Source organism: Globicephala melas, chromosome 2 (assembly GCF_963455315.2).
Source record: "Globicephala melas chromosome 2, mGloMel1.2, whole genome shotgun sequence".
Taxonomy (NCBI): domain Eukaryota; kingdom Metazoa; phylum Chordata; class Mammalia; order Artiodactyla; family Delphinidae; genus Globicephala; species Globicephala melas.
The window spans coordinates 31,905,751-31,929,719 of record NC_083315.2 but is presented as its reverse complement, the minus strand read 5'-3'; the positions used below and the strand labels follow the sequence as shown (position 1 = coordinate 31,929,719).

The 23,969-nt window shown below is 37.7% G+C and overlaps 1 protein-coding gene across 2 annotated transcripts; it reads right to left on the bottom strand.

Moving 5' to 3' along the window:
* Positions 1 to 10: 10 nt before the first annotated feature.
* MORF4L1 (mortality factor 4 like 1) lies at positions 11 to 22,420 on the bottom strand. Of its 2 annotated transcripts, XM_030878437.2 has the most exons (13): positions 22,273 to 22,420; positions 17,784 to 17,830; positions 16,023 to 16,090; positions 12,637 to 12,753; positions 11,019 to 11,105; positions 10,133 to 10,213; positions 7,155 to 7,180; positions 6,582 to 6,670; positions 5,466 to 5,567; positions 4,202 to 4,290; positions 2,535 to 2,707; positions 2,170 to 2,254; positions 11 to 761 (listed from the first exon to the last, which is right to left on the bottom strand). In XM_030878437.2, the coding sequence occupies exons 1-13, from the start codon at positions 22,310 to 22,312 to the stop codon at positions 677 to 679; spliced, it is 1,089 nt and encodes a 362-aa protein (XP_030734297.1). In that variant the 5' UTR covers positions 22,313 to 22,420; the 3' UTR covers positions 11 to 676. The 2 variants fall into 2 exon arrangements, with proteins under 2 accessions (XP_030734297.1, XP_030734299.1); XM_030878439.3 differs by lacking the exon at positions 12,637 to 12,753 and having other exon boundaries at positions 22,273 to 22,417.
* Positions 22,421 to 23,969: the final 1,549 nt, after the last annotated feature.

The following is a 23,969-nucleotide window of genomic DNA, read 5'->3' as shown; positions in this document are numbered from 1 at the left end:
ACACTGCTCCTTGAAATTTAAAGAAAAAATTTATTGAAGATCTGAAAAACAATTTCTAAAAGATTGACTTTTCCAGAAAACTGTAGCTACACAATGCATTGCGTCTATCATGTTAAAACGTGCATTAGACACAAATACAAAAACCATGAAACAAGCCACCATTCTTTGACAATCTGAGCAAAGATAAAATGCCTAAGGAACAACATGGATGACTTGCAAAGGATGGGCTCTTTACTGTAAGCACCATAAAAAAAAGGGGGGAGCACAAATGGATGAGTGTGTTCAGTTATACACACTGAATTGAACCTTTGGCACTAGGAATCAGAGCATTTTGTCATATAGCATTAACACATATTATAAAAGTGCGTAGTGTCAAAGGAATAGAACCACCAGCATTCAAAAGCAGCTTTGTCAACTAAGCAATAAAACACTCTACAGTACGTCTCTCTGTTGTCCATCATTGAATACACTGGTAGCAACTATGAAATGAAAAAAAAAAAAAAAGAAAAGAAAAAAGGAGCTGTAACCCCTTTTATTTTCTGTTTAAAATCAAACAGAAAACAAACATCACTTCTGTTATACACTAACATTTCCAAAGTACATCATTTGTACAAGAGAAGGACTAAGAAACAAAAATGTGTTTACAGAGATCCAAACAAGAGTGAGTATAAGCGCCTCACACAGCTTTCCGATGGTACTCAGGAGGAGCCACTTCATAATCGCTGGCACTAAACAAAGTTGCAGAGTTCTTTGCCAGGTATCTAAAAATGAAATATTCATTACAAGCATGAAAAAGAATCATATTTTGATACTAATCTCTTCTTAATTATATACAGAAGCCACACAAAGCACTTTAAAATATACTAAAATAATCACAACCTCACAGTAAAACTATGTAATTATAACTCAGGTAAATAGGGTTATATACCAGACAACAACACAAATAAGGATGGAAGTCCAGAGTTACTCCCCTTATTTCAAATAAGCAAAGAACAGGAGTCACCAGAATACCAACCTGAGCACCTGGACTACCTTTAAGAAACAGGTGTCGTTAGTCTAAAAGAATAACATCTAGGTGTTTTCTTTAGCTCTCTGAAATCATATTAAATATAAATTCAGAAATTGACCAGTATTTCTCAAGTTTAAACTTGGAATTAACACCATAAAAATCAAAGGGACCTGAAATGTCCAGTAGTAGAGCACTTTCATTTCATAAAGAAGTGGGGGTAGAGAAAGGATATTAATTCATCATTGGTAAAGCAAAGACTATAAAGCTGTTTAGATTCCCAGGTTCACGTTGGTTTTAAAATTATTATAAAATACACGGTGCCATTTTAAGAAAATTCAAACACAGAACTATATAAAGTAGCAATGGAAAACTCCTTCTCGCCCAAAACTATGCCCAAGAAACAACTCACTGTTAAGTATGATCCTTATTTTTCCAAATCTATTCCAAAGATTGAAAGTGTTTCTCTACAAATCAGAGGAATCATACCATACTCTACTGCAATTTATTTTTTTTAAACTGACACAACATGGACATCTTTCTTGATTCATATATTTAGACCTACCTCATCTATTAATAACGGTTTAAAATTCTTCACCATTTTCTTTTTCAAATGCAATAAACATGCTTGGAAATCTTTGTGCATTCAAGTATTTCTACAGGATAAGTTCCCAGAACCCTAACTGTCTGGTCAAAGGGTAAAAAGCACATTTGAAATTTTTATATGCATTGCCAAAATGCCCTCCAAAAAGCTGTAAAAAGCAGGATTGCCCTTTCCTCCATTTCTCCAAAATTATAAGCCAATCGACAAGAGATATTTTAATTATGTTAAACACATTTTAATGGCCTTTTTACTGAGACTTCTGTGAATTTCCAATGTCTATTTTTCACTGGTTTGGTCATCTTTTTCATATTAAGAACTCTTCTTTGTGTTAAAGATACCAGCCCTTTAACATGTATGTGTAACATACATTCCCTTCATCTTTAAGAGCTTACATTTGCACTTACATTGTTCCATTAACAATGTATCTACTCTTGTACCAATACCACATTGTTGTTTAGTTTTATAATAGTATCTATATAATGTCAATCTATCACAGAGTAATTTTCAGTACAGTAGACTAATCCACGTTTTTATTTCAAGCATTGATTTTTAGACTTACTTTAGAAAATCATGAAGATAATTCAGTAATAAAGCAAGGCTCTTCTCATCCAGAGGTGTATAGGCCAACATTGCTCCAATACGTACTATTTAAACAAAAGAATTTAGTCAAAGTTATATCCAAGGTAGCACTATAAGCATGTATTTTAATTACATGAGCAAACGCAACAATCACTGATTCCTTTAAAGTATGATTTTAGAAACCGACTTTGGATTTTACTGTATTACATAAAAGTTCAAATTGGAATTACATCATTATTTTTGAAATGTTATTTTATGTTACCACTTGATATAAATTAGGAAAGACAAAAATATTAAAGGCTCAAAGGAAAAAAAGTAAAATTGTTTTCTAAATGGCAGTATTACCAAATAATCTCAGTAGATGTGGCGCTCCATACACCTGGGACATGGGCGCATCAGGGTGATCTGCGAGGATCTCAGCATACTGTGGTCTCTCAAATTTGTAGAGCAGCTGAGTGCCCAACATTACATTGAAGTATTCCTTGATCCCTGCCACAACTTCATTAACAGCATACTCCCTGATAAATGAATAAAAATATTTACCTTCAAAGCAGGTCACTGAAAGGAATTGAGAGATGAAGATTAAGTCAACCAACTTAAGGGTAACGAATTAAAAGGTTAAACTAATGACCCTGAGCCTCTACTGAACAGATTTTTAAAACAGAGATTTAGTAAGAAGGCAAGAAATCAATTCCAAAAATAGACCAGTGGTGAGCAAACTATAGCCCTCAGGCTAGGGATGGTTTTCACATCTTCAAATAGTTGTATTTTAAATGGTTATATAGGTACTTAGATATAGCTTCGATTTTACCTGCAACATTTACTTATCTGGCCCTTTAAGAAAACATTTACCGAACTACAGTAAGGTTATCACCTCACACCAGTTAGAATGGGCATCATCAGAAAACCTACAAACAACAAATGCTGGGGAGGGTGTGGAGAAAAGGGAACCCTCTTCACTATTGGTGGGAATGTAAATTGATAGAGCCACTATGGAGAACAGCATGGAGGTTCCTTAAAAAACTAAAAATAGAACTACCATATGATCCAGCAATCCCACTACTGGGCATATACCCAGAGAAAACCATAATTCAAAAAGACACATGCACCCTAATGTTCATTGCAGCACTATTTACAATAGTCAAGTCATGGAAGCAACCTAAATGCCCATCAACAGACGAATGGATAAAGAGGACGTGGTACATATATACAATGGAATATTACTCGGCCATAAAAAGGAACGAAATTGGGTCACTTGTAGAGACGTGGATGGATCTAGAGACTGTCATACAGAGTGAAGTTAAGTCAAATACAAATATATTAACACATATATGTGGAACGTAGAAAAATGGTACAGATGAACCGGTTTGCAGGGCAGAAACAGAGACACAGATGTAGAGAACAAACCTACAGATACCAAGGCGGGGGAAGTGGCTGGGGTGGGATGAATTGGGAGATTGGAACTGACATATATACACCACTATGTATAAAATAGATAACTAATAAGAACCTGCTGTATAAAAAATAAGATTCAAAAAAAGAAAACAAAAAAAGAAAACATCTGCCAGCCAAACTCCCTAAAGCAATGAAATTCTATTTTACTAGTTTCTGATGTTTTTTTTTTTAATTTATTTATTCTATTTTTTATTCTTGGCTGCGTCGTGTCTTCGTTGCTGCGCGCGGGCTTTCTCTAGTTGAGGCGAGCGAGGCCTACCCTCCGTTGTGGTGCGCGGGCTTCTCATTGCTGTGGCTTCTCGTTGCGGAGCACAGGGCTCTAGGCACGCAGGCTTCAGTAGTTGTGGTGCACGGGCCTAGTTGCTCCGTGGCACGTGGGATCTTCGCAGACCAGGGATCAAACCCGTGTCCCCTGCATTGGCAGGCGTATTCTTAACCACTGCGCCACCAGGGAAGCCCCTGATGGTATTGTTTTAAAGTACACGTTTCAGATAGTTTATTTAGAAATAATGTTTGAAATGTCTTTGGGTATACTTCAAAGATATGTATATTCTTACTTATTATCTGTGTTTCCTCGAGATTTCTTGTAATTTGCATAATCCTCTAGAATGGAATCCACATTCTTCTTGGCAGGAAGATAAAAGAGCTATGAAAACAAAAATACACTTGAATACTAATATCTTCTTTTTCAAAGGAAAAGTATACTGGAAAAGCTTTAACGCAATAAGAGATGACCTAATAGTATTACAAAATAGAAAAGGGCACTGTTCAGCACTTAAAGCATGGCTAATATGATTAACTAAAAATTTAGTTTTATTTAATTTCAATAGCCAAAAGTGGCTAGTGGTTCCCATACTGGACAGCACAGCTCTGAAGACTCAATCTGTTGGACACATTACACTATTACTATATATGGAATACACTTGCACATAAATTTACCTCTGTGATATTATCAAGTCATCATGTATTATATAGTATTATGTGCCAGATCCTGTCTGAAGCACTTACCTGAATATTCTCTTCATCCTCACATCAATACTATGAGGTTGGGACCCATTATTCCACTAAATGTAAACACTAAAACACAAAAAGGCCGGGTAACTTGCCCCAACTCAGTAAGTGGTAAAACTCAGCTAAACTTAGCAGTTTAGCTCCAGAGGCAAATCAAGAATCAAACGAAGTCCACATTACTGTACAGTATATGACTGATGTCTATGAAGTTTCGTAATCCTCACACAGTCCCTACTTCTCCCCTACCCCTGCTTGTGCTATTTTAGAAATTGGTTCTTTTGTCCTGTAGAGTGCCTCATTCTGGACTTTGATGACTACCCTTGTGATGTTACATACATACCTCATAATGTCCCTATCTCCTGTACACAAGTAATTAGACCTAGGATCTTGTCAGATTCAGGTTCTTTTTAGAGGTCACAAATACCATGCAGCCAGTATTGTGTGCTTCCTATTACATTCCATTAGCAGCAACATATGAGACAATATCCCATTTTCAATGATAGTTAAGACAGGAAACAACATGCTTGCTTTTATGGATTTTCAAAATAATGTGTTCCTGCCCTAGCAACTGCCAACAATGAGTTATCTTGACCTTTAAAAAAAAAATCATTATAAACTCATGGACTTTGATATATGTACTTCGTTTTAATCCCAAATCCTTTCTGATGATCAAATTATTCTGTCCCTGAATTAAAAAATACTCATCATACTTTCAATATTCAAGTCTATAAGCTTTTCCTTTAGAAAAAAATTTTTTACACTAGCAAGAACATATCACATAGATTACAATCTGTGTAGCTTTCAAGTTACCTGTTTTTGCCGGGTAATTAAGTCCCAGTCATCAACAAGCCATGGTTTTAGTTCTTCAGGAATCTTTACTTTAACTTCAACTCTGTTCATGAATGTTTCCTCCTAAACAGAAAAAAAGGAAGAGTATTAAACATCTGTCCTTTCTTGCTGCGTAACAGCTCCAAGTGTTTTCTAAAGGCTTTTCTGAACCTTTAGAGCCTCTGGGTATAATCATTTACTCAAATGGACTGCTGGAATTGTCATTTCAAAACTGGTAAGTGGAAAGATCATATAGCTAACTCCTGGGAGGAAAGAATCTTATCTTGATAGTCCATTCAATGTCTTTTCATGTGAAAACAAATATTCTTTAGCAAATTTCCTTTTCCTCTATAAATGACCACTCCAACTTGATGCATTTTAACTTAGTATTTTCAAATGTACTGATTTTGAATAGTCATACCTCCAAAGACTAGCCCAAACATGACTATCTTAAAGTTACATCTTTAATACAGAATATTAAATGTACTATCTTCTAATCTGTCTTCAATAACTTTCTAAAAATACCTAATTTTTAGAACATACCACTGTTTTAACCTCAGCTTCAGAAATGTAAACGACATTGGTTAAAGTTTTAAAACCCCTATTTTCAAAATCATAACTTTGGAAATTATAAACATACTAAATTAGAAACGAGACACTGTATTCACTTATGTAAGAATCCTACACTATTGTACCCACACACACATGCAGAACTGACAGGCTTTCCTGGCACTTTTTGTGGCTTTACTAAATCATCTTGGGACACACTAAACCATTTAATGTGACCTAGCTAAGTCTATTCAGTCTAATACCAAAGAAATATTTAGTGGTGTACGTGACCACAGAGCTTCACAATGAACACCTGATGATGAATTGGGGGTAAAATCTAGCAGGAACATATCTAGTGCTACAAGTGAAATAAAGATGTATACAAATATATCCTTCATCCAAAAAAGGGAAGTATTTTCACTTCAGTAGTTAACCATGTTAGCAATGCTTTTGAGACACTCAAAGTTCTATGACTTTTACTGTGTTGTAAAATGACAAGATTAAAAATTCTAACATGCTATATATTCATAAACTTAAGGAAAAACTCACATTTTCAACAGTAGGATCTACGCGGGCCCTTTTCTTGCGAGGAGGCTGAGGTGTCTCACTGGTACTGCCACCATCTCCATTTCCAGGTGCTATAAAAATTTGGGGGTCAGGAAGGGGTATTTTTAGCTTAATAAATGAGAAACTCTGTTAAGGAAACTAGTTTCATGACATACCCTCTTTTGACTTTTCCATTACATTGATTTTACTTAAATCTACATTAAAGAATCATATTCCTACCAAAAATGTAACTTTTATAAACAGCTCTACCAAACATCTAGTACAAAGCGACATTTAATAATATTACCATCTTACATTTATTTTTAAAATGTTATTGTCTCAGGATCAGTCATTAAGTAACATGAAAATAATAAACGCTTACAGGCTTCTCCATGGTAGAAAGAGTATGAGTTCTCTACTACTATGTACCTAACTCTGTAACATTGCTGTGACTCATATTTGAGACCATCAACATAAGCTTACTCTAAAACTTCATAACTTTAAAAATTTAACAGTGAATTCAAAATGCAAATGTTATAAAAGGCAAAATAATTTAAACAAAGTTAATATTCTTACTTTTCTGTTTGTTCTTTTTTGTTTTCCTGAAAGGAGGGAAGAAAAAGAGGAAAGATAAATAATTATTGCTAGTAAAATTGCCTCTGTTTAAATTCCTTTTACCAGGTTAAGTTCATAGAGAAATACTACTGCCTTGTTTGCTAAGATCAGGCAGCGATCTTATTTCCTGCATATTCTCATTCACTACTCAGACACAACGACTTTTACTGATAGTTGGCTAAATCTATATCTCCCTCCACATACTAGAAAACCAAACCAAAACCCCATCAGGAAACTTCCTTCCAGGGTTATGTTATTCGTTTGTAAGTTTATAGCATGTTAAGTGATAAAAATATACTTCGTGATAATATTATTAGTTCCACAAACAAAAAAAAGCTCCAAAGGTTAAAATATTTTCTCCCAATTACTTTAGTACAGCATAATTTGATTTTAGATTTGTATGTTTCAGACCAATCCATTACTCCACTCTCACTGGTCCAAATTCTTTCACTTTATTTCGTCTCAACTATATTCCTTCCACTACCACACCAAACACTCTGTTCTCCCATTCGTAGAAAAAAGCTAATGTCTTGGTTATCATCTCTAACAGCAACTTAACTCATGTTTATTTATATACACACTAACAAAGAGTAAATTACTAACTTTGATTTTATACATAATTATTTCTGTAATACAAGGAAAACAGTTTACAAACCCACGATTATAGATTCTGCCTGGAGGGACCATAAAAGAACACCTGAATATTTTTACTTTTCTACAGCTTTAATACTTACGAATGTTAACGACCTACAGCTTTAATACTTACGAATGTTAATTAATGTTATTTAATTTAGAGCTTGGGGTTCATTTGATGACTCAAAATTAACTTATCTTGGTTATAAACACAAAAATCTGGCCATCTGATATTACAGGTTTTTCCCTCCTTCTCTAAGGTTAACTTCTGTAACACTAATATTTGTTGGACAGTATTTCTGAGTCAGATTAAACCATGAACTTTTACATGTCAAGAACATGTGCGGACCAAGAGAAGCCAAGAGCCCTTACACTCCTTTCTTACCCAGTCTATACCAAAGAATTAAAGAAAAAATACTGACAACTGAGCTCAACTCTAAAGATCTATAAACTATACTTCAATGAATACCAGTGGTGTAAAAACTCTTGCTTCAACCTTCTTGCTTGTATTAATTAAACATGCAAGCTACTTTCTCAAAGTACGCCAACGGATTTCATACAATAAATAAACTGCTGGTGTTGTCTGACTTCCTATTTCTAAGCCTCAGGGCTAAATGTTATAATCAAATTATGAACTGTTAGACTCAATGTACCTGAAAGAATAACAAGCCCAAAGTCATTCTTGAGAAAAGTCATTCCACTAAATAATGAACAACCAAAGTATGCTTGGAAGCCAAAGCACTAACAAAATTCACGTATATTCACTATTAGTTTATAAAGAATAAGCGCCCAACCTTAAGGACCTAGATGTCAACAAAATAAAGGTAAATCTGGTTCTCGTATTTTCCAACCAGATGCATACATGTTTATGTATATTCAGAGAAAGCTACAGAACAATTACCAAACACTAAAGATGGTGTAAGGTATAAAACTAAACATTAAATATTAAAAATTGTATCAAAATCTCAAATCAAAATGAAAGAATTAAAAAAAAATAAATCTCCAGGTTTAATTACTCAGTATTTTTATTTTAAAATAGATCTTCTATTCTACCAGGGCAAAACAATACTTAAAATTACATGATGCCTTCCTAAGTACTCAGATTACAATCTTATCAAAGTGTCAACGTTCCCATTAAAAGGAAGACTCCTTGAGAAAAAGACCCACCCAAAAAGGTTAAAACCCCAAATATTTCAAAATGCATCATTACCTTCATTACTATCACCTAATTTTTAGGTAGTAAAGTCAGACTAGTTAGGTCTAAAAGCAACAGAATATAATCTCAAGGAAAACATACTTCTCTTAAATCATATTTTAGAGCACGTTACTTTTGATCCTTTGAAAAGAAGCACATGACGGACCACTCATTAAACCTATCTGTTCTTAAAATATTCAAGTGGCAAGAAAAAATGATCTTTTAATAAAAGTTATGATTCTTTATTTTCTTTTATTAAGCTGCCATTCCCACACTGGCTTTCAGGTACATAAACTTATCACACCAATGTGTGTATGCATATGACTTGCACACATAGGCTTATTACCAAGATGTTCTAAATCTTAAGCGTTAACAAGGAATGGTTTTCTTTTTCTTGGGGGTTGAGAGGAGGGGGGATGATTTGAAACCTTAGCATCTCACACAGTTACCATGGGTTTCAAAAGGGGAATTAAAACTAATACACATATTTAGCACTACTGAAAAAGCCAATCTATCCTCCAATCTCAAAATTTGTGTCCTGATAATTCAACACTATACTTGTAAAAGAAAACACATTATATATATACATATTTAATATAACTTAAAAGAAGCATTGTAAGGGACTTCCCTGGTGGTCCAGCTGTTAAAACTTCACACTTCCACTGCAGGGGGCGCGGGTTTCATCCCTGGTTAGGGTACTAAGATCCTACATGCAGTAAGTAAATACGTAAGTAACTAAATAAATAAATAAATTTTAAAAGAAGGAGGGTTGTGAATGTACTTAATGCCACCCAATTGTACACTTAAAAGAGTTAAGTGGTAAATTTTCACGTTATGTACATTTTACTACATAAAGGAAATATTCCTTTACTAAATAAAGGAAAGGTGGGGGGAGAAAAACTGCTAAGGATTCAGTATGTAATTAAGGAATCAGTATGTAATTAACAGGTATTTTCAGCAACCCAACACCAAGGGGGTTCTCATTGGCATTTTTCCAATCACAACAATGTTCCAGTTTTCATTTTCAATAAATCCTAACAGAAGACAATGTGTGTCAAGTTTGAGTTTCACAAACAGTATGTAAAATTAAAACAAAGATAGAGCTTCTTACACTTCAACATTTTTCTGTTGCAGACCAGAAGTCTTCTTTCCAGGGGCAGCCCCTCTCATCTTCCCCTCTGCATACTGCTCCCTTCAAAAATAATTTCAATAAAATCATCTTAAAATGAATATTTATGTGGAAAAATAAATTGATCACCTGATTCCATTCTGAAATTTATATTCAAATTGAAGTCCCGAGCCTATACATATTGTGGTACAAAGTTTTTATTTAACGAGTTCAACAGAGAAATAATGTATTTACAAAAATCAATTCAAGAAAGGAAGAACAGTAAAAAGGCCTAAGATTCGGCTCTTCTATACTTACGAAAATTAAAATAAATGTAAAAAGTGACAATAGATTCTCATATAACTGAAAATTCCATTTGTTTTAAAATTCACCAATCCCAATGTTTTTTTTAATCTGATCCCATTTTATCATTTCCATTTTCTTAATATTTCAGTTTTGAAATTAAAACAATTACTCTATAGACCGCACAGTCTTTCAGGGTTCCTTTTCTCAATGTGCTTTCAGAGGTGAATAACAATGGGGAACCCCCACTTCCTTTCTTATTCCTCCCCCACCAAGTGTACCTTCCAAACAGCCCAGGAGATAAGACCGTAACAATGAGTATGCAACTTCAGAAATTTCCAACAACATCCTGCTCTATTTTCTACCTACCTCTAAGGACAGACTCCAGAAATGATATGTATGCTACTTCCTTTCCCCAGGAGAAGCTTTTCTGATCACTTGAAGTCAAAGTCATAACACAGCAGCTGACAGGTCCCAAGGATCATTTTAAAGGCAGGCAGCCAACATGACTTCCATTGTGGATTTCATTTCCAAAAATTAACTTACAGGCATTTCTCCTCATATTCATGTTGCAAAACAAACTTACTGATTGGCTTTTTGAAGTTCTCGTTGTTTCTGCAAATTGGTGTCCACGTATTTGAGTACTCTGCTTTCTGGAACCCATTCATCCCAACTGAAAAAGAGAAAAGTTAAAATATCATTCAAAACTATTTCATTATTACTCAGACTGTCCTCCCACTATGTTTTTTTAGAAATACAAGAGGCAAGACTTTAGACTTCTCTGAACTAATTTGACGAACTGGCATTACAAGTTCATTCTCAACTAAAGTGAAAATCTGTTCTGTAAAAAGGCAGTAAAGGGACTTCCCTCGTGGTCCAGTAGTTAAGAAACCACCTTCCAATGGAGGGGATGCAGGTTCTATCCCTGGTCAGGGAACTAAGATCCCACATGCCACGCAGCAACTAAGTCTGCACACCAGAACCACTGAGACGTGCGCCACAACTAGAGAGCCCGCATGCTGCAACTACAGAGCCCACGCACCACAACTAGAGAAGCCCGCATGCCACAATGAAAGATCCCATGTGCCACAACTAAGATCCAGTGCAGCCAAAGAATAAATAAATAAAAGTTTTTTAAAGGCAATAAACATATTCTCAGAAGTAACATTCCAAATCTAAACTGCGAGTCCAAAAAGAGATTATTCAAATTGTTTTTTTAAATGGCATAAAAGCATGGCATTTAACATAAGAGCCCCTAAGCAACTATCCTTACAGAATAAAGGTACCTAAAAGAACTTTAATTCCAAAAAAACCATGAGGCACAGGAATCCATAATAAGCTGACTTCTTAAAGAACTAAAACTAACTGGCTGGTTGCCTGGGATACAGAACTACAGAACTCTCTGTGCCTTAGTTTCACCCGTAAAATGAGGATAATAGTACCTATCTCGTAGGATTGTTATGAGAATTAAATAATACATATAAAACACTTGAGAGTTTGACATAAAAAATAAACACTCAAGGTCTGTCAGAAACATATTAGGAGGTCTACAATACGGAATACCATCTAGATCAGCTCAGCTAAGACTGTAAATTGAAGTGTTACAATGGTTATCACTCACTCACAAACGAATACACCAACTTGCGAGGCAAAACCATTCTTGGTGTTCTAAACATCAAAAGATAGAACCAACCACTCTCTTAAAATATCTAGTTGCTAAGGCCTTCTGGCACTTAGAAAAGCTCCTTCAAAACAAGATCTTTTTTTTAAATTTTATTTTATTGATGTATAGTTGATTTACAATGTTGTGTTCACTTCTACTATACAGCAAAGTGATCCAGTAATACGTATATTTACATTCCTTTCTTATTCTTTTCCATTATAGTTTATCAGAGGACACTGAATATAGTTCCCTGTGCCATAGTAGGACCTTGTTGTTCAGAACAGGATTTCTGATGTGGCTTTTTTTCCAAAGGGGAAAACAAAGATAAGGTATTTCTTAGGGAATGCTGAACTTTTTGTGCAAATTTTTTCCTCCTGCTGATGGAGCTCCTTTAGTGACACAAAAAGATGTATCCTCAAAGTCTTTTATTTAATAATTTCCCACCTTTGACCTCTTATGTAAGACAGCCAAAAGAAGAATAAAAAATAAAAAGCAATCCTCAACATGATCTCCTAGAGAAAACTTTAAAACATGCATTTACCTAGAGGTCAGGAGGGGGTGGTGTACTGAGGGAGCTCCTTCAGGAACAGGAAAAAGTGCTACAATATCCTCACGTGTCTTCAAAGTTTTTTCAGAGCGCCTGGGCCTCACAGCACTTCTGATACAGACAGCATAGTACAAAGTAATCTCAGTAACTAGGTGTAGAATTTAGCTTAAGCTTTAAGATTTATTTACAAATATAATACTTAAATGTCTGTGTCAACAAATTCCAATAAGGTTTTTGAGAATTTAGAAATATCTTACTATCTATTGTGCTTTTGAAAAGTATACATTTACTGAAGTTTAAGAAAATTCCAGTTTGGAGATTGAGCTTTTGTGGTATGCTTTTCTGAAAGTACAGTATCCTATGAACTGTACTCAAAATGAGGATCTGATTCTTATACCTGTTGCAATTCTCTCTAAATTAAAGGGAGCTAGCAAATTTTTATTTACCACAAAGTTCTATTTTAGAACCTTGCAAATTCCTTCCCCCAATATAAAATGCATCTAAATAAGGACCTTGATCTAAAAGCCAATTCTTGAGTTTCCTTCACATGTCAGGAGCTGAAAACCCTTGCTGAACCACATGAAAATGAAATGACAACATCTTTTGCTCTGAAGAACACCACTACTAGGGTAGTAACTGAAGGCCAAATATCCAGAAATTTTTACACATAGCTCAAGCATAAAAGAATCTCAGAATTTTCTAAAGGTAGCTTGTCATTAATTCCCAAAGTTACAATGATCCATGGCACTACTTACACAGCACTAAATAAAAACATAACATACTTGCTGGGTATCTGAGCAACTCCTCCTCCTTTCTGTATGGATTTAAAGGCTTCTCTAAATACTTATTAAAGATCAAAAATTTCAAAATTCCTTATATTCATCTATACACCAAAACAACTACAAAAAACACATCCTTGTTAATATTCCTCAATGTCTACAAAGATATAAAGATCTCCAATATTTAGTGCTATTTTTTCCTTAATTCTTTTTACAAGGAGTAATATATAAAATGAGACAAACAAAAAACCAAAAAAACTGTGTACCCTATCATTTATTTGTTACTAGATAACGTAACAAAGGAAACAAAGGTTTATTTTCAAGCAACACTATCAGAAAATGCAAGCATTTTATGTATTTCCACAATTTCTTATAAGCTACAAATGCCACTTAAAACCCAGTCTTCACACTGTACATACCTACATGTAATTTTATAGAAAATATTATACATGAAAGAATTAAGCACAAAAGCTGTCTTCACTCTATTAAGATGAAATCCTAAAACAGTTACAGTGTACACGGGGATGGGGTCAGATCTATTCCATGAATTTGCTATTTGCTTTTCTTTAATTTCCTGGATAGACTTCCCATACATGATATGCATAAATAAGATATTCTATTTCCTATAGAGAACTGAGATTCTCTTTATATCTTGATATACTCTCAACTTTACCTGACGTTAACAGAATATTGACATATAACATATTAAGTCTAGTAAAAGACTGCAATACAGTTTTAAACACTTCATTTTTTTAACAGGGAAGAAAAAGCCATAAACTACACTGGGATCCAGAAGATAAACTTTCCTGGATATTACCCTCAATTTAGCATTAATCCTGAAATCCCATTTAAAATCATAGACATTTACTTCTATTAAGACCAAAGGAGGGACTTCCCTGGTGGCGCAGTGGTTAACAATCCGCCTGCCAATGCAGGGAACACGGGTTCGAGCCCTGGTCCGGGAAGGTCCCGAATGCCGCTGAGCAATTGGATCCGTGCGCCGCAACTACTGAAGCCTGCACGCCTGGAGCGCGTGCTCTGCGGCAGGAGGGGCCACTGCAGTGGGAGGCCCGTGCACCACAATGAAGAGTGGCCCCCGCTCACCACAACTAGGGAAGGCCCGTGCACAGCAACGAAGACCCAGCACAGCCAAAGATAAATAAATAAAATAAATTAAAAAAAAAAAAGAAAAAGACCAAAGGATTAAAAGCCCACAGGGTCACTCTGAGTTACTGTATTACCAACATATTATTATTATAAATATTTTAATTATCATTAACTGGAAAAAATCATTTGTTGAATGCACTTTTACACCTTTTACATCTCTACCTTTCTACAATTATACTAATGGAAGAAAATGTAAGGGTCTGGTATTTCTTCTTAGCTAAAACCATTTTGTGATAAAATTTTCTAACTAATAAATAAAACTAACTGGGTTGGTCACCTGGCTATGGGACTGTATGAAAGACGACCAAAGTCACAGAGTCAGTAAATGTCAAGGAGAAAAGCTCCTTCCAAAGCAAGAGTATTCATCAAATCAGATGGCAGTGCTCACTTGGAGAGCTACCAGAGTATGGCTACCAGAGTATGGCTAAGGTGACACAAAGCTTTAAAATCTGCTAGAAAACAACTCCTCAAGCACTACACTTTCTGGCAGTACTATTTTTGAAGCACAAAACACCATTAGTAAAATTAAAATCCTCTCATAGTAAAAATTATACGCTACTCAATTACAAGCACCAAAAATGAATTAAATTATCAAATGTGATATTTATGGGCCCCAAGAAGAAGGACCCATCACTAACAAAGAGCTCCAATGGCTAAACATTCTAGAATGTGTTCAATCTATAACCACTGTCCACTCCCAGCAACATCAGTATCACTTCTAAAAAAGAAAAAAAAGCTTTAACTCTTTGGGGTGCAAAATTAGGTTCTGTAACTAAATTTCTGTACCTCTGTTAGGTCATATGCCAAAAAGTGAACCACACAAATTCACTTTGTTAGCATTTAGTTATGCTTCTAAAGTTCAAAACATGAGCTGGTTAATACTTCCAAATCAGGCAATCTTTTTCCTCCTCCCCCCGCTTCTAGGTAGAAAAAGCCAACTAGCTTTGAGTATAACTGCTTGAAATACCATATGTAATCACTAAGTTTGTGTTAAGGCAAAAAACTCAAGCTGTCTTAAAATGTACCAAAACCAGAAAATAGTTGGGCTAATTATTATTAGACATTATACCGGAACACAAGAAATACTCCAAGAATGTAAAATAAAATGGCTGTAGGGGACTTCCCTGGCGGTCCAGTAGTTAAGACTCCAAGCTTCCAGTGCAGGCGGCGTGGGTTTGATCCCTGGTCAGGGAACTAAGCTAAGATCCCACATGCTGCGCAGTGCAGCAAAAAAAAAAAAAAAAAAAAAAAAAAGGCTGTATACCCTAATTTCTATTCTATTTTCATCACACTACAAATGGTTCACCTTTGCCTCAACATGTATTTACATTAAAACTGCAAAAATTAAGAAGCATGTGCTTGTTATCAGTCTACGACACAAAGCTACCTTGTTAATTATAAATAAAACATTGCTTTTAAAGATCTAATACTCACTTTTTATTCCAACCACTGTAATGTATAAAGTATTTCACTTGTTTATCCTTTATGGCAACCTTTACACACTGAAATAAAAAAGAAAAAGTTCACTTAGAAATACTGAAGGAAATAAAAAAGACTACCTGGATAATTTTCAAGTAACCAATCTTTCAAAGACAAACTCTACACTTAAACTCTCTGGTGGCCAAAATGAACATAATAAGATGCAACTCTTTAAAAGAACATTATTTAAACTTTCAGACTACTTAGGTATTCAGAGTTATAAAACTGCCGAACAGTCTTAAAATTTGTTGGAGTCAGTCCAACAAATCTGAAGAACCATAAGCACAAAAGGTCCCCCTAAAACCTTAAATCACTGGGCTAGATAAGCTATCCAAGAACAGCTAATGAAAACAGTATTTGTGCTTTCTCAAAGTCCAACTAGCCAAAAGCTACATTTATTTCAAAAACAAATTCAGCTGAAGAATTATTAAATTCTTTTAAAGAATTAAAAATAATTTTGAATAATTTGAATCATTAAAAAATTTCATTAGTTTACACAAGGCAATAGCTGTTCTGCTGCAGATTATCAGCAACTAGCAAAGTGACAGATGAAAAACATCTTGTGTTCTTCTTAAAAGCAGCCAAACAAATTGGATCCAATCATTAGAAGTCATTAACTATGAAAAAGTGAGGGCTGTCTGGATTTAAGTTTTTATCAGATGCAAATCAAGAGAACCACAATAGTTTAAGCTATTTCAATCACCATTTAAAATTGTTCACTGGAGTGTTTCTGCTGCCAGAGCAGAAAAATCTGCCAGTCCAGTAGTTTGTCAGAAGTTGATACAACAAGAAAAACTTGGACTCAGAATATATTATAAGCTGCAGCGGTATTATACCATTAAGATATACGTGCTAACACAAAAAGTTCTTGACCATCTCCATGAATCCAGTTTCAGCCATTTAAGAACTTTAAAAACGTACATCCACTATGTATTCAAAATAAGTAAAAAGTAGTGAAAATGGTTAGTCACACTGACACTTTAGTCTTATTTTCTGAGACATATTCACCTAGAACATACATTGAAATTGCCTTTAAATATTATACTGTTCAGCATACTGTTCATTTTTTAAAAACTACCACTGTAAAAGAAGTTGACACACCTTAAATATTTGTGCTAAAAAAGTTACCAGAAACAAAATACTAAGAACACCTTTGACTTCGTAATGCATCATCCCACTTACCTTTGGCTAAATGGAAAATCAGTTTTTATTACCTGAGCACAACACTGATACAGAGAAAAGGGAAAGGGAACCCCCCCAGAACCCCTCCACAATTCAGACTTTGCCAAACAATCCAACAAGTAAGTTAAATGTACTCATCTTAAATGTTAGTTTTTACCTTTAATGTAACTACTCAGTGCTTACTCAGCACATTATATTTGCAAATAAAGTTAACTTTGGCAGTATTTTCTCACAAGTCATTAACTACAAAATGCTATTTTGCTCCCATAAATAGTCAATATTCTATCTTTCCCCTCAAATGCTCTTTCCAACTACTGGACCTTTAGCAGCTCAGTAAGATGAATGGCAAGACAGCAATGCTTTATAAGACCCACTAAGAAAACAGTAAGACATCCATAAGGAGAAGATGAGGAACTATGAATCTATGAAAATCTATGAAAAAGGTAGCTCTCACTAAAGCTACCAACCACTGAAAACTGATATTATCCAACCAGTAATTTCAGCCAACTTTTCAAGAGAAAACAAGTTTAATACCTTTGCTTCATAAAGAAGAGGCCCATGGAAGCACAGCACTCTCTCACCTGTAAAAGTAAAAAAGACAAAAAAAAAAGTACTGGGTTAGTTGTGATTTATCTTCATATGTAAGAATATGCACATCTGGTTGTGATGGAGAGCCGTCACACCTGTACCATGGTACTCCTCAAAAGAGTAGGCAAGTGGGTAAGGCAATGCATCCATCAACGCTTCAGATCAAACTTCAATACAACAAAAACACCTTAGCAACTGATGTAAACAACAAAAAGTAATCAGGATATCAATCTATTAAATCATCAAATCATCTATCACCTGCTAAACAAATTAAATCTACTGTAGCTATCTACTGGCAGAATTGGTTTACTTTTCAATGTACTGATACATGTGGTATTTAAAGACATCTTAAGTTTAGGACCTTATGCTCTACCTATTCCTTCTCTGCTTCCAACCGTCTTAAACTGATTAAACTAAGAAAAACAATCTGTGCATAAAAATTTCTATGTGCATCAGATACAGCTGTTTTTTTAAAAAAACAGGTCCCACTATGTTCATGCCTTCAGTGTGTTCAATGATGTTCTGGGTGTTGGGCTGCTTCAATGGGAAAAAGTAAAAAAAAAAAAAAAAAAAAAAAAAAAAAGAAAAAAACCCAGACAATTCTAACCTTTGGAACTTACACTCTGTGTTGCATCTACCATTAAGACTTGCAAGACTAAATAAAATGTTAGGGACTGGAATAAGATCTGGAAGACACCCCTGCTCATCAGACAAATCAGGCAGGCAATTCCTGGCAGTACCTTAAAATATCATTTGATTGTAGAAGAAATAGACTTCTCACATTATTTTCGGTCCACTTGATTTCAACAGGCCCAGAGGTAACAAAAATGCCAACAGAGTCAGCTCTTTCAGCTCTAAAATTAAATTAAAATAGCCTACTAGCTCGTTTCTGAAAAGACTACAGGGCAGTATAGGTGACACTGACATGTAACCAAACAGTTTTGCACAATTTACTGGATTTCCTATTTTAACTATCTTCATAAGCAGTAAGAAGAGTGACTGATGAGCTACTTGGGTAGGTCACAGGGAAGGGCCCATGCTGAGGAAAGCAACTGGTACCAAAGCATAGAAGAAACATGACAAATTCTTGTGCAGTGGTCCACTCTGAGGAACCACTGCCTGAGGCTACTAGGCCTATGCAGAAAAAGTGGAGACTAGAAACAAGGAGACCAAAGACTTCTCCCAACTGTCAGGGATAAGAACAGAAAATAGGTATGAATCAAAAGCAGTGAGGAGGACAGCTAAGCCAAAGTAGAAACACTTTAAACTGACTTCCAGCATGGTGGGAGCATTAATGAGAAAAGGAAATGGGGGAAGAGGTTTCTGATCAATTTTGGAGTAAGTTACAGTGCCTACAGGACATCCAAACTGGAGCCATCTGCTAAGCAGTTGAGTACATGTGTCTGGAGGGCAAGAGAAAGCTAGGCTGGAGCCACTGCTGAATACGGTGGATAAGAATGAGACCATGGGGATATAGATAAGGTATAGGGCCTAAAGAGCAGCGCCAAAGATCAGACCTGTGTACCCAAATTTAACACTCCAGGTACTCTCTAAAGGCACCCTGAAAATGGCCTCACTCCCCTCTCCCTCCTTTTGGTGGCTGCCTCCAAAGACAATTGCACTGAGGCTAAGACCCTTTGACCTCCATTCTAGCTACCTGGCCCTAATATCCTGTTGAAAAAATATACAGTAAGTTGAAGAGCATGACCCAGGATAACAAATGCCTATTTTTTTCATGGAAGTGTTAACTGGGGACTGTTAATTGGGTAAGGAGCAAACCACAGTCTCAGGTATTTTCTTTAAATCTTTCTTCACTCTTAATCCTTTCTAATATCAAACTACAAAGGTAATTTTGCCCAATGCTCTAAAATTCCAAGGGTGACGCGATTCCAATTCCCCATCCTCCCACTCGTTTGCTTACTGGGAACATTACTCAAATTCCAGCATCAGTCAGTCTCCTAACAAGCTAAAAGTCCTCCCCCAGACAAGGGGCTAGTTGCCCAATAGCTTTCTTTACTTTATGCTTTAACATTTCAAGTGGAAGACCAAGTCGAGTGCAAAACAGTCACTGTGCTTAAAAACTGCTTATAACATGTTGCACCATTATTAAATAAAAACTTCCAAGTTTAAAAGAACCATTTAGAAAAAAAACTGTTTCTGATCATTCGTATTTCCACCATTACAGAAGCTCAATTCTTCTGCAGTGTTATAATTCTGTGAGTTCCAACAGAATATTCGTTTTTCCTTACAAGATATTCTCTGAAAATGTCTTATAAATAATTATAATTTCTTAAAGATGGTTACAACTTTGACACAAGAGTAGAAAACATGTCTGGAAAGTGGTGGTAATGGTAAGTGCAGAGACTCGGGTAGCTTTCAAAACCTTACAGATACACTAGTTCATACTCTTCTCTAATTCACCACTATAGCAGCACATGGATTCTCCTTCGCTGTTATCACTCTTACCATCCCTCTAGTTTAGAACTAAAGCACTTCCTCCAGTAAGCCAACCTTAACTGTCGCACACCTGGGTGACCTTCCTTTCATATCCTACAGTGGGGATTAATTTTTTGTGCCATGGATCCTTCACAGTCTGGTTAAGCCTTTGGGCCTATTCCCAGAAGTTTTCTACAAACACGTAAAAGAGTATTACAAAAGAAACCAACTGTATTGAAATAGTTACCAAAACATTTAAAATATCACGTTCTATGGTTTTATATGAGCTTCTTAATGGATATAAGCATTTAGCCACTGATCCAATTACTACCACAACTCTGAAATAATGACGAGCATACATTTCGTCTCAATGTATCTCCCACCACTGTAATGCTGGGACATGAAAACATCCAGTTAATACTACTGCGGTTTTTTGTTTCTTTGTTTGCTTTGCTTGTTTTGTGGGGGAGGGGTTCTAACATTCACAACTGAAAAATACTAAATTTTAGTTAGACAATAGAAACCAACACTTTTTCCCGTTCAAGTTCACGGATCTTCTGAATTATAAACACTGACCCTAGATTAAGAATCCCTGCTCCAAAATATCTGGTTAAAAAAAAAAAAAGGCAATCCATAGAAAGTAGTCACACAGCTTCTCAGCGTGAGAGAAAGCAGGTATTAAGAGTCAGTCACAGCAGACACACGCTTAGAAACATCTTAAATATTCCACAGAGTTACAATATACTTGGGTTTTGTGTAAACGACTAATGCACATTAAAGTTTGAAAATCGCTACAACAATTTTTTGCAGACGTCTCGACATCTACGGTAACTAACACATCCATAATAATGAAAGGGAATTTTAAAGTGTTCTTGCTTGCCTCACAGAATTTTACTTCCATTTTAGTTTACTCCTAAACCTCCACTTTAATATAAATGATTGGATACGTTAATTGTGGAAATTAAAGAGCTGTCTTCTTCGACGGTTGAAATCAGATTCTACCGTCGGCCGAGACATGTCGATCAAAGACAATAAAAACTCAACTTTCAAATCAGTTAACCAAGTATTGCTGCAATTGGTCAAACAACTGCTGTACTTAAAAGATAACAGCAAGGCAATGGGACTTCTAGGTGGAAACATAATACCGCGTTCAGGTAGCTTTTATTTATTGCTTTACAAGCAACCGCACAGCAAGAGCGCAGTCACATCCCCATAGGATCTTGGCACTCGGCTTTTCGGTAAGCAGAGACGCCTGCCGGCAACACAAAGCCGACCCAGACGCTCGCGCTTTTTCTCTCCAGTTCCCACCCACCTCCCTGGGGTAAGCATCGGGGAACCGGTTCCCGCGCGGGAGCGGGCGAAGAAGGGGGCGCTGTATCTGCCCTAAAGCGGCGTCGGCGGCCGAGAGCAGGGGACCCAGGCGCCGGCGGCCATGATGGCGCGGCCATCTTGCAGCAGCCATTTTACAACGCAGTTCTCCCGCCCCGAGACGCGAAGCCCACCCCCCCAGCCGCAGCCCGGCGGCTCCACCGAGCGCGACCACCTCCGGGCTCGAGGCCCCCCGAGAGCGACAGGCGTTGGCCGCCCACGCGGCCGGGGTGCTCCGCGCCGGCGCCCGAAACCGCCGCCGCTGACTCCCCTCCCCCACGCCACATCACTTCCCCTGACGGCCGCCATAGCGCTCCAGTCGCCTCCCTACAATAGGCTACTTTCTCCGCGCCCTCTTCCTCAGAACAAACACTGCACTAAGGCTTTGCCACGCGGCAATGGCTCCCTCTGCCACTCTAACGCCTGCCTAACGCTTTCGCTTCACAAGGGATTTTCTCCTCATGACGCACCGAAATAACCCGCCGCAATGCGCTTTCCCCGCACAAAGCCCTGTCCGCCGCCTCCTCTGGGCGCAGCCCTTGCCACCCCCGGCCCCCAAACCTCAACCACCCCGAGCCCGCCTCCCTCTCCTGCGCCGATAGATGCCTTTTCCCCAGGAGCTTAGACTCACCCTCCTGGAATTTAGGCTTCGGGTCCTGCTTCGGCGCCATTTATAAGTGATTCGCCGCCGCCGCCGCCTCCTCCTTCTCCCACCACCCCCGACTACCGCCCCCTACTCTCTACCCCACCCAACTGCGCGTCAGACGCGCCGTCAGCCACCGCCAACTCTACATCCTGGGCCCGATTTGCCAGCGGCCGCAGACCTCACAGCATCGCGACCCGCGCAGCTGCCGCTCCAGCCAACGGCTGCCCTCCGCGCACGCGCCCCTGCGCCCGCGCCGCCCCGGGGCACGCCGGGATTGGTAGTTCCCGGGCGCTTGAGGCACCGCGGTGTGGGGGAGGGGTGGCGGCCTCTTCCCACCCCCTACCCCAGGACCGCCTGGGGTTTTTAAAGTCGGGATTTGATTTTGCTTGTTTGTTGGAGCGAGGGCAAGGGAAGGCAGTGCCTCACTTTAAGAATGGGAGAGGCCCAGTTGCGGAGGCCCACGGGCAGTACAGGGCCACAATGATGTGGGCTTTGAAATGGCCTGAGAGAAAAGGCTGCTTCCTGAAGCCTACTTTCAGTAGCATCTCGAGTAGTTTCCGCCTAGAAAAGTTTCACGGCCAGCAATCTGGCCAGAAGGGGGGTAGGCAGTGGAGTCCGCGTCTAGAAGTTTCGTTGTTTAGCAAGCTCACTGACAGTTTATTTGGTGGGACTGACGGCCATCTGTCGGGTCCTGCACCTCCCCTTCTCCAGCCTGGGTCCTGCGGAAATGAGGACGGAGAGGGAGACACTAGGCAGGCTGTGGGGGCGAGCTCTGGCTTTTTGGGGTGATGTGCTTATGCCCGCCGCCCAAAGAGGCTACCGTGAATAATACCAAGTAATACCCACGCTGGGGTTCTGCACCTGTCCTATGTGTGCACTTTTTGGTCACCTGATGTCTTTGAACTGTTACTGAGTACACACACAGTTTAAACGAATTTCCTCGTGTCGTTCCCCTGTTCAAAAAGTCTGTAGTTTGCTCACCTGCAAAATGGGGAGAATAAGACCACCTTTCCATCGGTGTACTGTGAGACTTGCATGGAAAGGCTCAGTGCAGCGCTGAACAGTGAATCGACGCTCAGCAAACGTTAAGGATGATCAATCCCAAGGTCCTTAGCTTGGCATTTGAAGTCCTTCCACAAACAGTCCCCCACCGTCCTCCAGGCTTTGTGCTTGTCTCCATGCCTTTTCTAAACCCTCCCCTGAGCATGCTATGCACCCCATGAATTCCAGACCCCTCTCCATTTATCTGACTCCAGTTTCTCCTTCAGTCTTGCCTGAACACAAGCCCTTCTTTGACCACAGAAACCCACAAAGAACCCTCACTCCATTTGTCTGCACAGCATCTGGTCTGTTCCACTCCTTAGAATATCAAAGAAAGGGGCAAGGGCCTCTTTGTGACCCCATCACCACACCAAAACTCTGAAGTATACTTCTTTTAACGTTTTGAATACAGAATATTTTTAAATAATTCAAAATTCAATAATTCAAATTAATTTTAATATAAAACTGAAGATAGTGAGACTTCTCTGGCTGTCCAGTGGTTAAGACTCCAGTTGGATCTGTGGTCGGGGGAACTGAGATCCTGCATGCTGTGCAGTGCAGAAAAAAAAAAAAAAGAAAACAAAAACAAACAAAAGAAATTGGACGGCTTGGCTAATCTCTCTATGCTCTTTCCTTATCTG

What these genes read in the sequence shown, in the direction of transcription:
- MORF4L1 (XM_030878437.2), bottom strand. Translation starts at nt 22,312, where the DNA reads ATGGCGCCGAAGCAGGACCCGAAGCCTAAATTCCAGGAGG. An exon ending in CAACAGAAAAATGTTGAAGT is followed by an intron (nt 7,181 to 10,132) that starts GTAAGAAGCTCT and finishes CCCTCCTTTCAG; the next exon opens with GAAAACAAAAAAGAACAAAC. An exon ending in AAAAAAGAACAAACAGAAAA is followed by an intron (nt 6,671 to 7,154) that starts GTAAGAATATTA and finishes AAATTTTTATAG; the next exon opens with CACCTGGAAATGGAGATGGT.